Genomic DNA, 12,464 nt, shown 5'->3' with positions numbered 1-12,464 from the left:
TGACAGCTGTGGCAGCGCCTCTGCCCGGCCGGGAACTGGCCACACCGGCCCCTGCGATCCCGAGGAAGCCACTGCTACACAGCCGGAAAGATCTCGACCAGAACAGCGCCTGACGGGGTGAGAGAGCGTCGAGGAGAGGTGGTAGGAGAGGGGCCCAGCGGCGCTGAGGAGGTTGTGTGGGCTGAGGGCACAGAGAATAGCAGGGAGCCTCTAGAACCCCCCATCACAGCCCGCTGGTGTTTGGCAACCAGAACAGCCCAGATCTCCCTTTTACAGAACATTTTCTGTTCATTGTCCTTGATCCCAGAGTTAAGACTGAGAACTTGTGCCTAAGTATTGCCCTTTCCTCATTTCCCTGAAAATGGCCCCTGTTTCATGTCAAGCTGAAAGAGCTGCCGGATTTCTTCTCTGAATCTACTACTGAAGAACTACCAGGTAGGTCTGCTTAAGCAATTCTTCTCTCTCAAGAAGGAGGTTGAGCTTGAGCACAACTAATATTTCTTTTAAAGATGTTTTCCACTGAATTCCTTTTTCATCTAACAGGTAAGTCCCAAATGCAACCTTTTTATTTGGAAATTTGTTAACATTTCCTGTAAATCTGCTCAGAACAAATGGTGTAGTAGAGTATGGTTGCATCAAAATGTTCTGTCTCGATTCAGCATTAAACCACATCCTCCTGCACTGGGTGTACCTTATTTCTGTCTTTGCTACAGAGAGAGCACCACAGGCTACTCTGTTCTGAGCAGGAATGGGAGGACTGTGGCTGGTTACCCCATGAACCTGGCTCTGAGGGGCAGTGCTGCATGGGAACATAAATTCCATTTTTTCACAAAGCACAGTGGTAGCATAAGCAGACTTTAGTCCTGAATGTTGTATTTTCACATGTATGAAACCAACTTCTTGCTCAACCTAACACCAAAACTATCTGGGTTCCTGGAACAGGTGTTCACTTCCACTCACCCTGCCTCAAACTTCACAAAACTTTTCCTCTAGAAAGAAGGGCTTCCAAAGCCCTGATCATCTCTGCTTCAGAGGAAAAAAAAGAAAAAAAGTCTTTACTAAAGATATGAATTTCATAGGAATTACTCTGGAGAAACATGTTCCAGCAAAAGCTAATAGGTGTCACAAGTGCTTTCAGATCTCCATTCAGATGCATTTCTTTACTTTTACTCAGTAAGTTACACAAACAACTCCTTGATTCAGGCATTAATCTCTATAAAACTGGCCGAGCTGTATTTTTTACAAGCAGAGAATAATAATGAAACCCAAGTTATTTGCGTTTGTACTTTTAAAGTAAATAATTTAAAATAATTGAAATAATTCCGAGGCTGCAGAGTGCTATAGTTGTGATAGGAAGGTGATTCCAAGTGTTCCCTGGCAGTTGGTTAAACCTGTCACAACCCATTAAAATCCACACGCGGCTCCATCTGTGGAGCTGCGGACCAAACCGTGCAGCCTCGCTCCTTCCTGTCACTTGTACCAGTTCCAACTTCACCACGTTTTCATCTTGTCAAGTTCAGCGCCTGTTAAACTGTCCCTCGCAGTGCAGCACTAACACGGGCGTTACCGAATCGCTCGCCTCCGTCAGAGAGCGCACGGGAGGCAGCCAAAGGCGCGGGAGCTCCCCGGCCGCGCCCGGGGCCGGCGGAGGGGTCCGCGCGCGCCGCCCTGCGCGCTGCGGCCGCGGCGGGGGCGGAGGGTGCCGGCCGCGCGCGCCGCCAGCCAATCGCGCGCCTCCTCCCGTCGGCGGGCGCTGCCCCCCGCGCGCGCCGCCCACCTGCTGGCGCGGGCTGCGGCCCCGCGCTGACGTCAGGCCCAGATGTTCCCCAGGCCACGCCCCGCGGGGTCCGGGCGGCTCCGGGCAGCGATAACGGGGAGCGCCGGGTCCGCTGTCACAGCGCGATGGGAGGGCTGCGAGACCGCATCGCCAGCTCATTGCCTTCTTGAGAAAACGGCACTAATCCATGCTCCGAGCAACAAGCTGCCAGTGCCAGGATCTATCTGCTGTTCTTTTTCTCTTCCATTGGACCGCCAACGCTTTTTCGATTTAGTGACAAGCTGGGTGTGATCGTCACGAACAAAGTGTGGGTTTGATGGCTGCGATATCAGCCTTTACTCCTACAAACCGATCCTAAGAAATAAGGGAGGGAAAAGTCTGCTTGTGTAATCTTTTTAAAAAGGGAAAGAGCACTGTTGTGTTGGTTTTTTTTTTCTTTTTTTTTTTTTTTTGTCTTCGTCTGTTTGGATTTCTTTTTAAACTTATGAAAAATGGCAACAGCAGCATATGTGGATCATTTTGCAGCAGAGTGCCTTGTTTCTATGTCAAGTCGTGCTGTTATCCATAGTCCCAAAGGGGAGCCTGATCCCCAACCTGATGCAGCAATACTTCCTTCATCCAATGGAGAAGATAGACGGGAAGTCAGAGAAACCGGGAAAGACAATGGATCATCATTACTTGTGGTAGCTAGCATTTTAGCAGATCTGAACCAGCATGTCCCAAACTCACCTGCTCTAAGGACGGAAAAAACAGAGACGCTTGATATAACAGAACAAATACACATTTCTATTGCTCCTAAGGAGTTTGGGGAAGAAAGTCTGTCTTCAGCTGGTAAGAGCGAAGGAGAAAGAGCAGCCACACCTACTAGCCTGGCTGCAGTAACTGAGCCAAGCCCCAGACAAAAGAACAAACGCATAAGAAGCTGGACTGACCCTGGATCACCCCAGAAAAAGCACAAATGCCACTATGTGGGGTGTGAAAAAGTTTATGGCAAATCTTCCCATCTTAAAGCTCATCTAAGGACCCATACAGGTTAGTTGCAATCCAGCCAGAGATTTATTTGTTACAGCTTGGTAATTAAAATGAAAAACAAAACCAAACAAACTTTTATTTGGCCACTGTTATGGTTTCACCTCTCGGAACTCAAGCTCGGGAAAACCAAACAGCAACAACAAAAAAAACCCGTCTGGGAATAAACCCTTACCGGGCATAGATTCAAAGCTAATGTTGCCCTTTTTTATTAATGTCATAGGGAATGGCATGCGGGTCACCTGTGTGGATTGTACCAAGCTGTAATTTTTAGCTGCTGGCCTTTTTGTTCTGTGTGTCTTCTACTTCCCTTTCCAATACTTCTTACCTCCCCATTTTCCCTGCTCCAGTCCCTCTCTTTATACCAGCTTATCACTCCCCATGCAGGTATTGGTACTCTTGATATTTTTAAATTAAATGTTCTAGAGGCACCTACATGGCTGTGTATCTGTTTCTTTTTTCAGCAGACACTTTGTGAAAGCTAGAGTAAGCAGAAGGTAGATGAGAGGCTGAACACGAGTCATAAGGAGACACCATGAGTGAGGAGAGAGGGGGATATGGGCAGTGTCTAAAACGCTTTTGGCAGCTGGCTAGAAACAAATTCAAAAGAAAAAAACATTTGAATGCAACCAGTAACTTATACTCATCGGTGTTCAGTGCTTACTTCTTGGTGAAGGCTGAGCGCTCTTTTGTTGCTACTGTAATTTATGGGACACACCCACAGAAAAAGTGGAAGTCTTGCAAGCCTTGAGAAAGTTGCACTGAAAGTATTAGGAGGACCATCTTGAAATAGGCCCCGTGACTTGCCACACCTCACGCCTCTGCCTGGTGCTGGGAAACAGGATGGCTTCCAGTCAGAAAGGGGACACCAAAAATTGAGGAGTCCAGCCTCTGCTGAAGGCACCAATCATAGCACATGTGTCGAGGCACCACACCGACTGGAGCAGACTTGTGCAAGATGTTCCACTGAGTAATTTCAGATGGCAAATTAGTTTACTAAGATGTATGGTCAGTTCTCTTAAAAAGAGCAGTAAGAAAGAGATCCTCAGAATTAAACATGACATAACTCCTGAGCAGTTTTAGCTCTGAGGTGTTAGCCTCACCCATGCTGGCCTTACTTTCAGTGTGCCTTCAGCTTTTCCTGTTGCCTTCCTGAGATAAAGTAAGAGCCAGTCTAATTTGACGGTATGCTTTGCTCTCTGTGGGAGAGAAGAAAGCCCCATCAAATTTGAGCATATGGATGGACAATTCCCTGTGGCACACAGCCAAAGGAACAGCGTGTTCCTGGCACCCCAGGCAGCCTGTCCTGCTTTGCACTGTGTAACGGCTTTTTGCCGCCTTGGGAGTTATACAGAAAAGGTGTTTCCACTTGGCTTGCAGGGAATTGTCTCCATTAATTTTCAGTTCTTTTGCATTCTTATTGCTGGCATTTGCCATTGTCCTGAAAGGGAAAGATAAATTTAGCAACGTTTCTGGGTTTCCAAACCAACCAGAGACCAAGAAGGGGAACTCCAGCCCCCGATAAAGAGAGGAGGGCTTGGCGTGCCCGCCCTGCGGGGAGAGGAGGGAGGGCAGGGCCGGCGGGGAGTGTCGCTCCAGGCTGCCGGCAGAGTGGAGTCATTCGGGGACGCTGGCTCGCCTCCAAGTTCTCTCTTTTTTTCTCTTTTTCCTTTTTTTTTTTTTTAACTCTTCATTTCCTGTATTTTTTCCAGAACCGTAGGGCTCAATTGGTTATTGCTGTAGCTAATGGCACTAAGAGAGCACGTGTGTGTCTGAGAGCTAAAGGAAAAGCAGGGAAGGGACTGTTTTTGCCCAGGGAGTGGCAGGACCCTCGGGGACTACAGCTTCTTTGTTTTCTTTCGTCTCCAGTGTCTGTGTGGGAAGCTTTAAGCAAAGCTGCCAAGTTTCCCTCCTCACTGGCAACAGGTCTGTCTCCGTTTGGATTGAGTTTTAAACAGGCTTAAATGCCTCTTACTCTCCTTGCAGAATATTTTCTTTGTTTGCATTTTTTTCTATCTTTAAAAGAAATTGTCACAGCCTTGAAAAAAGTTTGTAAGACAATAAGAGTTAAGCTAACAGAGAAAGTGATCGCTTCCAGCACTGGTAAATGATTGTTCTTACAAACGCTTACTGCTTTAGAGTGAGGGCTTTGGGTCTTCTCTGCTTTCTATTCATCCCGAACTAGTCAAGTAACACATCAGTCTGCCCAGCTGTCACATAGATAGGGTGATGGCTATCCACCTTACAGAGCAGTGGTGAAAGTGCCCCAGGTACACATGGAAGCTGCTTTAAACACCTATCCAACTAAGTCCCAACCACGTTTGCTAAGAGTGGTCAAAACTTCTGCTATGGAGCAGAGCTTCTTCCATGTGCTGTAAGACTAGATGAGCTGGTATTTAGGGGTGACCTGAAGGCTGAGGACAGCGCTGCAGGCTAGAAGATAACTGATGATCATGCAAGAGATACTTGAAAAGAACAGTTTATGATCTGCTCTAGAAACTTGCTTGTCCTTGTCTGCTACTTTGCTGAAAAAGTAAAGGTTTTGGTCTTCATGTTTTGAAGAAGGATAGACCAGATCCTTGAGCTTATGTCAAAGAGATACAGAGCCTTCCAAGTACTATTGTATCAAATCCAGCCCACATTGATAGGGACTGAGAGCTGGTACTATTTTCCAGCTGTTTGGTGCTCTGTGCGAAATCCTTCTGGTAATTATAGCCAGATATCAGAGTTTAAATACATGAAGTAAAAACCATAGTGCAGAGGATGCTAATTCTCCTATTTCTAGCAGAAATACCAAGATGGAAATGACAAGAGCATCTGGTTTTTGTCCAGATGCTCTTGTCAGTGTGCATCTTGTCAGATGCTCTTACTCAGTGTGCAGTATTTTTTAGTACTCCTATTAGGACAAAATGTGCTGGAGCAATCCACAGTTTCTTATGTGCTTTTTTGGTATATTACTGGTTAACCTGTCTCAGCCTTATGAATACTTCAGCTTTATTACACTGGAAACCCTTGAACCAGGCAAAAAAAAAAATAAAAAAAATCACCAAAAATCTTCTCTGTTCTCTCCATCAGCTTTCAAAGTTCCCATCCCCCTATGTTTCTTTTCATGTTTATGTTTTCCACTCTAGTCTCTCACTGAATGTCCTGGAGTTCAACATGATCATCAGCCACAAAGCCCTTGAAGTTTTAATGTTTACCAGAAGGTTATATTTAGTGTCAGTGGGTAGTTGTCAAGTCCAAATACTTTCCTGTGGACCTCTGAAGCTCTGTTGTGGTCCACAGAGGCAGTAACCCCATTCATCCTAAGCTATACTGACCCCACTGATAAAAAAAGGCTTCACTGATGCATGGATTTTAAAAATCCTCTCCACTGAGAAAACTCCTGAATACGAAGGACTTACAAAAATCAGATAAATAATTCACATAACAGAATTCCCCTTAATCTAAGCAGACTTTCAGCAGAAAGGTCTGGACATTTTCTGGAGTTACTGGAAGCCAGTTAGTCTCTTGGTGCACCAGTGGTAGAAGGGAGACAGTACAGGCTACAACCTTAGAGCCTTGTCCAGGACCACGGTGTTCTGAGAGGCTGTAGAGAGTCCCAGCTTATTGCATTATATTACATATTTATACATCTCTATGTATGCAAAGAACAATGGCATTTTGAGCCAATCACAAGAATCCTATGTATTGCAGCTCCCCACCAAATCATTGTGACCTCTCAAGATTTTAGCCATCTCCATTAGCACACCATCACCATCAGGAGTGCAGAGAAAGCACAAAATAAACCTTCATTTAACTCCTTTAAACCATCCTTCTAAACTTACTAGTTCTAAGCACTAAGCAGCACATCATAACACAGAAATAGCTTTTTAGTCTGTCATCAGAATTAAATGAGTCTGCACAAATTAGCAGAAGTTAAGGAGAACTGGGCACCAGTCTCAGGCTGGAGTCTTAGTAATTGGTATTTGAAAACAATCTGAGAATAAAGCAGTCAGACCTTGCTGTGACAAGAGCATAACAATTAGGCTGGACAAACAGGAGGAGTATATGGTCTGTGTTCAGGCTGGTAAAGAGGCCTTTATGTAAAGTACAAATTATCCCTTTTAAATAGGGGTTTGGATTTCACTTTCAGTTCTAGTAAGTTTCATTTGCTCACACTATGTTAATTCAAAACAAAACAGTAAAGCACAGCTTCCCTTAAGTTCTGAATAAAGATGCCATCCCTCTATGTAGAAAGCAATTAACCAATGTAAGAAGCGAGTTTTTCTATCATAAAAATAAACTTTATCTTCCATTTTAGCACCTGCCAATTACCAGAAACCTAGCTAGTTAAATAAAAACCCATGGACTAGACCTGGGTGAGGTTTCTTTTAACCTGTCTCTAGGCACACAGTGACTCTTGAAGGCACATATATGTATGTGTATAGCAGGTAGGCAGTGTTGGTGAAGACTGAAGGCTTTGCAGGAAAAGATTACAAGAGAAGAAACCCAACATAGGGCCTTCTGTGCCACTCAAGAGCAGTGCAGAGGAGGACTGCAGACAGCTCTTGTCTACAGCAGCATGAAATGAGTGGTGCTGGTGCTTCAATCCTTCCTCCTGAGCTGCCAGTTTGGCTGCTCTGCATAACGGGACTTACGGGGAGCTGCACTCCCTCTGGACAGGATGCCAGAGGAAATTGAAAAGGCCTTTCCCCAACACAGATTTCCCAAAGGCAAAAGGACTGACTAAATGAATTTGTCCCTCTGCATGTTGGGCCTCCTGGGTTTGATTCCTTGTGTTAAAAGTTAGAAACAACTTATAGGCTCTGAATGCTTCCTTCAATCTCATTAGCATACACCCAGATTATCCAAAAGCTGCAAGGTACATCTAGGCTGCTGTGTCTTTAAAGTGCCTTCCACCTCCTCACTTTGCTGAGTGCATCAAAACATTTTCTGTAAGTTTTTTTTTCTGAGATGGGCCCAAATGGTGGCTTCTGGACAGATTCAAATATCAGCCTAAGTGTTAACATCTTCAGCAGCCTGCTACTTTTTTTTTTTTTTTTTTTGAAAACTGATAATCTTAACTCTTTTAATAAGCCTATATTTTTAAAAACAATATAGATTTTCAAAGCATTGTTTGTGTTTCCTCTGAAAGAGCTCTGCAACTCCTTTCTTACTTCCTCTAAGAAAATTTCAACATATAAAAATAAGTCAGTAGAAAACATAGAACAACTTCCCTCAAAGTCCTGAGTCCTTCCCCTACAATGCAATTCTCAAGACTAAAATTCTAATTTAAAAGTATTGATTTTAAACCTGGATCAAACAATCTGTGTTCATTGAAGAGAACAAAAAAATATATATGCTATAAGTTTCTTAATGTAAAAGTCTTTGAAATACACACAAGGCATAAACTTCTTAAAGAGTGAGCAAATTTTAAAACATGTTTCAAAAGGACCTGAAGCCAGGAAGAAAAGCAGAAAAATTCCTACTCACTCCTTTTACGTGGCCACTTCAAGACTGAATAATAAGATCCAGTTAATTCAGCTGCAAAAGAGTTAGGGCTAAATCAGTTGCATGGAGAATCCAGCTGGATGACATCTATATTTACCACACACTTGATTCATATTAGCTATTAGGGGGAACTGCCTCTCCTGATGGTTATACAGGTTTCTCTGTGAAAGGTTTCCCTTTATTTGCTTTCTCCCCTCTTTCTCCCCAGTCTTTGTGGAGATATTAATTATGCAGAAGACACAGAAATGAAGTTTCTGGTAACAACAGAATTCGGTATTGTAGGTAAAAAGCATTTAAAATAAAACTGTACTTACCATTGTTACAACTATGTGTCTAATGAAAAATCAGAAACATCACAGACTTCTCTTTCCACAAATAATTTTTCTTTTAGCATGGAACTAGGACATAGATCCAGTGTAACAAAACCTATTACTGTTGGAAATAGTGAAGATGGATGACCCTCCAGTTGTTTTCCTCATCCTAGACAGTGGGAGTAGGACTTTCCTTCTCAGTGGCAAGACCTAGGTCTTGCATAGTTGGGAGTAAACTGGCAAGCAAGATTTTTAATGAATGGACAGTTGCAATTGATTGCTGTGTTTGTATAAGAAATTAATCACAGCCCTATGGATAAGAGTGTTCAGAATGATCTGCTGAAGACTTTCCTGCAGCAGCATTTCTCTGCAAGACACTGGAAAGTGTATGTGACAGAAGTTTTGCATAAACAAACCTTCTGGTAAACTGGAATTCCTTATGAAACAAACTCACAATTGGATTCCATCTGAAAAGAAGGCACCTTTACCATTTAAAACAACTGTTCCATTGTGTTATTGTCTGGCTGAACATGCTTATGGCACGTCCAAGACCAGAAACCTGGAACTTGTTTATATTGGACATGTGGTTTCTAGTTCTGTTTTTTAAGTTAAGCATGTTCCAACTTCCCCCCATCCCCTTCCAATCTTGGATCAGCTGTCTGGAAGTTGGTGCTGACAGAGCCAAAAAACTACTCTGCTGTTCAAATGCAGCACAACTTTTGAAGGGTCCTTTCTGTAGAATTTCTATAGGTATATGTTTTTCCCTTTGTTACCCACTTGGCTTTTATGAGATAGATTTGCATGGGCAGTGAGATCCTTATCTTGCTGTGTTCAGTTTAACAATAGCTAGACAATGTGGGTTATTTAAGTGCAGGCACTAAAGTCAGACACACATATCCTGTATTTTTCAGGTCTTGCAGATTCAGCAGATCTTACAGGGCCTCCACTTAATATAAAAGAAAAATTTTAAAAGTTCAGAGTGCCACCGTTGTGGTTACTTGTAGAAAAACGACCTCAGAAGCTTTTTTGCAGCCTAAACATAAAAAGCATTTACTAACCAAGAACTTGGCACAAGTCAAATGGTATTAAAGTAAGCATATCCTGAAATGACCTCTAGTGCAAGGAAAAGATTTGCTGTAATCACTTACAGTCCTTTTGTAGTGCTCTCAGGAAATATAGGCAAAATACTGGTGACTGGGTATCTGCTGATGTTACAGTCAATGGACCAATAAGCTTAGATTTATTGCACACTATATTTCTACCAGACCACTCTCTGTTACTTGGTTATAAGTTATATGAGTTTTTGGAACAGAGGACCTTGAAAAAATCATATGAAAGAACGCTGTTGCTGCTGTACGTTTTGCGTCTTTCCATCTGCCTCGGTCCTGCAGCTAGCTAGAATATCCCTTGACAATAAATACCCAAGCAGAATGGGCATGCTAGTTATGTCCTTACTAGCTTCAACAGTAGCTTTTAAAGCTGGTAAAGGAGAGCAGCAGAAATGCTAACTCTTCCAGAGTAAGATCAGGTGAGGTACAGCAGCCAGAAATGATGTATTGAGCTTTTTAAAGTAAACAGCCGTCAGTATTTCCACTACAGGAACCTAGAATGGTGGCAGCTGAGAAAGATTTGTACAATTTTCAGATGGTTCCTGCAAATTTTTTGGCGAAATTATGAGCTGTTTGTAAATAGATCAGGGAAATATTTATTTCGCATTTTCAGGGTAAATAAATGAAATTACATTGGTACAAATTTACATAGTAGACTGGGACTTTAAGACTATTTTACATTCTTGCAAACCTCCCAGTTGAATATAGTGCTTTCCTATGTTCCTAATTTAGTAATTTAGGCCTTATTCTGCTATAACAAATAGAACAGAGATGCTGCTAAAACCTCACAGAACCATGGAGTAATTTTTGTTATTTATATGTAGGGGCTTACTGAATTTGCAATTTCTTTTAAATGGCAGCAGAAGGACTGCAGACAAGCATTAATACATGAGGGCCATGGCAGTTTTGGATTGTTCTGGTGATTGATATATTTTCCAAGCCCTATGTGAACTGTGCACAGCTTTCTTACACTTTCAGAGCACTGAAAGCCCCTCAAAGTCAATGGAAACTTCCATTTGCTGTATATGTCTATATAAGAAGTGCCAATAGAATGTTTAGCCTGACTGTGTAATAAATTCAGGATTTATTTGTAAATATGTCTTCTAAATTCTCCTAACATGACCAAAACAAAACTGAATTTCTTAGATACACCAGAAGATTACTTTCAGACAGGATTCTCATTGATATGTATTTCCCCTTATGCAAAGATGTACCATATTTACACCTTCCATTTCCCCCAGCTTTCATCACTGAAAACTACTGAATTCTTCTCACTAGCATTTAAGAATTACTCAGACTGGCAATGTTTGGAACCAAATTCTAGCTTAATAGACATGTATGAGCCAATATATGAGCGACCAGAAAAGCAAATGCTTTGGAATTTATAGGTACCCCTATATAGGTAGGAGGTACCCTACATGTTACCGGCATAAACAGATCTCTAAGAAATGTATCATGTAGAATTTGATCATGGGATAAAGTAATTCTAATTACTGATTACTAATTTTAGTTGATGCTAGGTATGAATTTAATAGAATCAGTTTTACTTCAAGCTGTATGATATGAGGTAAGACTATCGCTAGCTAATCACCTACCATGTGTCTTAAAAAAAACAACTCTCAGTGTCCCTAACAAGGAAACACACATGGGGTTTTTTAAACCCAGAATCTTGTGTTTCATTCGGAAAGAAACCTCTTCCTAAAGCACCACCTGCAAATATAATGTGCATATATATAGCATGGCATTAATGATACACATAAAAGTGGGTTTGCGCAGTTAAATATAACTTTTAGTGAACCCTGACTCTGATTCTGCTGCTCCTCCATGTGCTGCTCAGACTTTGAAAGGGGAATAGGGCTGTTGCAACCTGCTAGATTAATTCAGCGTTGCTCAAATAGTGGAACCTGGAGGGAGAATTCTCCCTGTGCCCAAAACCTCCAGCTCTTCCCCGCTCTGCAGAATCCCTTGCGCTGTTGCTAAGGTAAGTTTTCAAACGACAGCCAGAGTTTGTGGGGGATCTGAAACAGTAACCTTACGAGGAGCTTAGCCAAAAGTTGTGGGAACAATGTTACTCATCATTCCTTCAGGTACTCCACAGCTTTCTTAACATTTCACCTGCAAACGAGTTTAGATACCACACGAGATCGAGGTAATTACCATGCTGAAAGATTTACACCAGTTTTCCACATTTTCCTTCGGCTTGAGTGAGTTTTGTTGTGTTGGCATCTCCTTTCAGTCTGCAGGATAATATCATCAAGGGCACTACCTCAGTGACCAAATCAGATATGATTTAAGCCAACATCTGTTGGAGCTTGGAGTGCAAATGTAGCAGTGTAACTCCTGGGGAGCCATTTTAATTAAAATGTGTCATTGGTTACTTTCAGAGGATGAAGTGGCTGGGCAGATTACAATGTTATCTTTGCTGTGCTCACTGATGTAAGCAAATATTATACAACAGCTGGTGCAAATGTTTTACCATGAACCTTGTCCCAGACTTCTATAACTGGGACGTGCAGATGAAATGTGTTTAGGAACATGACTGTCAGATACCTTATACTAAAGTGAAAATTTACAAAGCTCTAACTATATACTGCAGAGACAAAAGTGTAATGAGAAACAGCTTTTAAACACTGCTTGTCAAAGTACAGATGTTCAGGACCAGTATCTTCTAAGAAAAGTTTCAGTCAGTCCCCAAAGGGGTGTTCTTAAAAAAAAAAAAAAAAAAAAAAGACAACAAAAAGAACA

General features: G+C 42.3%; 1 protein-coding gene across 1 annotated transcript in view; it reads left to right on the top strand.

Moving 5' to 3' along the window:
* Positions 1-1,820: 1,820 nt before the first annotated feature.
* KLF13 (KLF transcription factor 13) overlaps positions 1,821-12,464 on the top strand; it is a 32,935-nt gene continuing 22,291 nt past the window's right edge. Inside the window, exon 1 of the mRNA XM_059858171.1 lies at positions 1,821-2,809. Within this exon, the coding sequence (XP_059714154.1) occupies positions 2,269-2,809 (541 nt within the window). The 5' untranslated portion in view covers positions 1,821-2,268. The remainder of the gene's footprint in view (positions 2,810-12,464) is intronic.

This window comes from Haemorhous mexicanus, chromosome 13, assembly GCF_027477595.1.
Source record: "Haemorhous mexicanus isolate bHaeMex1 chromosome 13, bHaeMex1.pri, whole genome shotgun sequence".
In the NCBI taxonomy this organism is placed as follows: Eukaryota; Metazoa; Chordata; class Aves; order Passeriformes; family Fringillidae; genus Haemorhous; species Haemorhous mexicanus.
The sequence above is the reverse complement of the archived record's forward strand: the minus strand, read 5'-3'. Positions and strand labels throughout refer to the sequence as shown.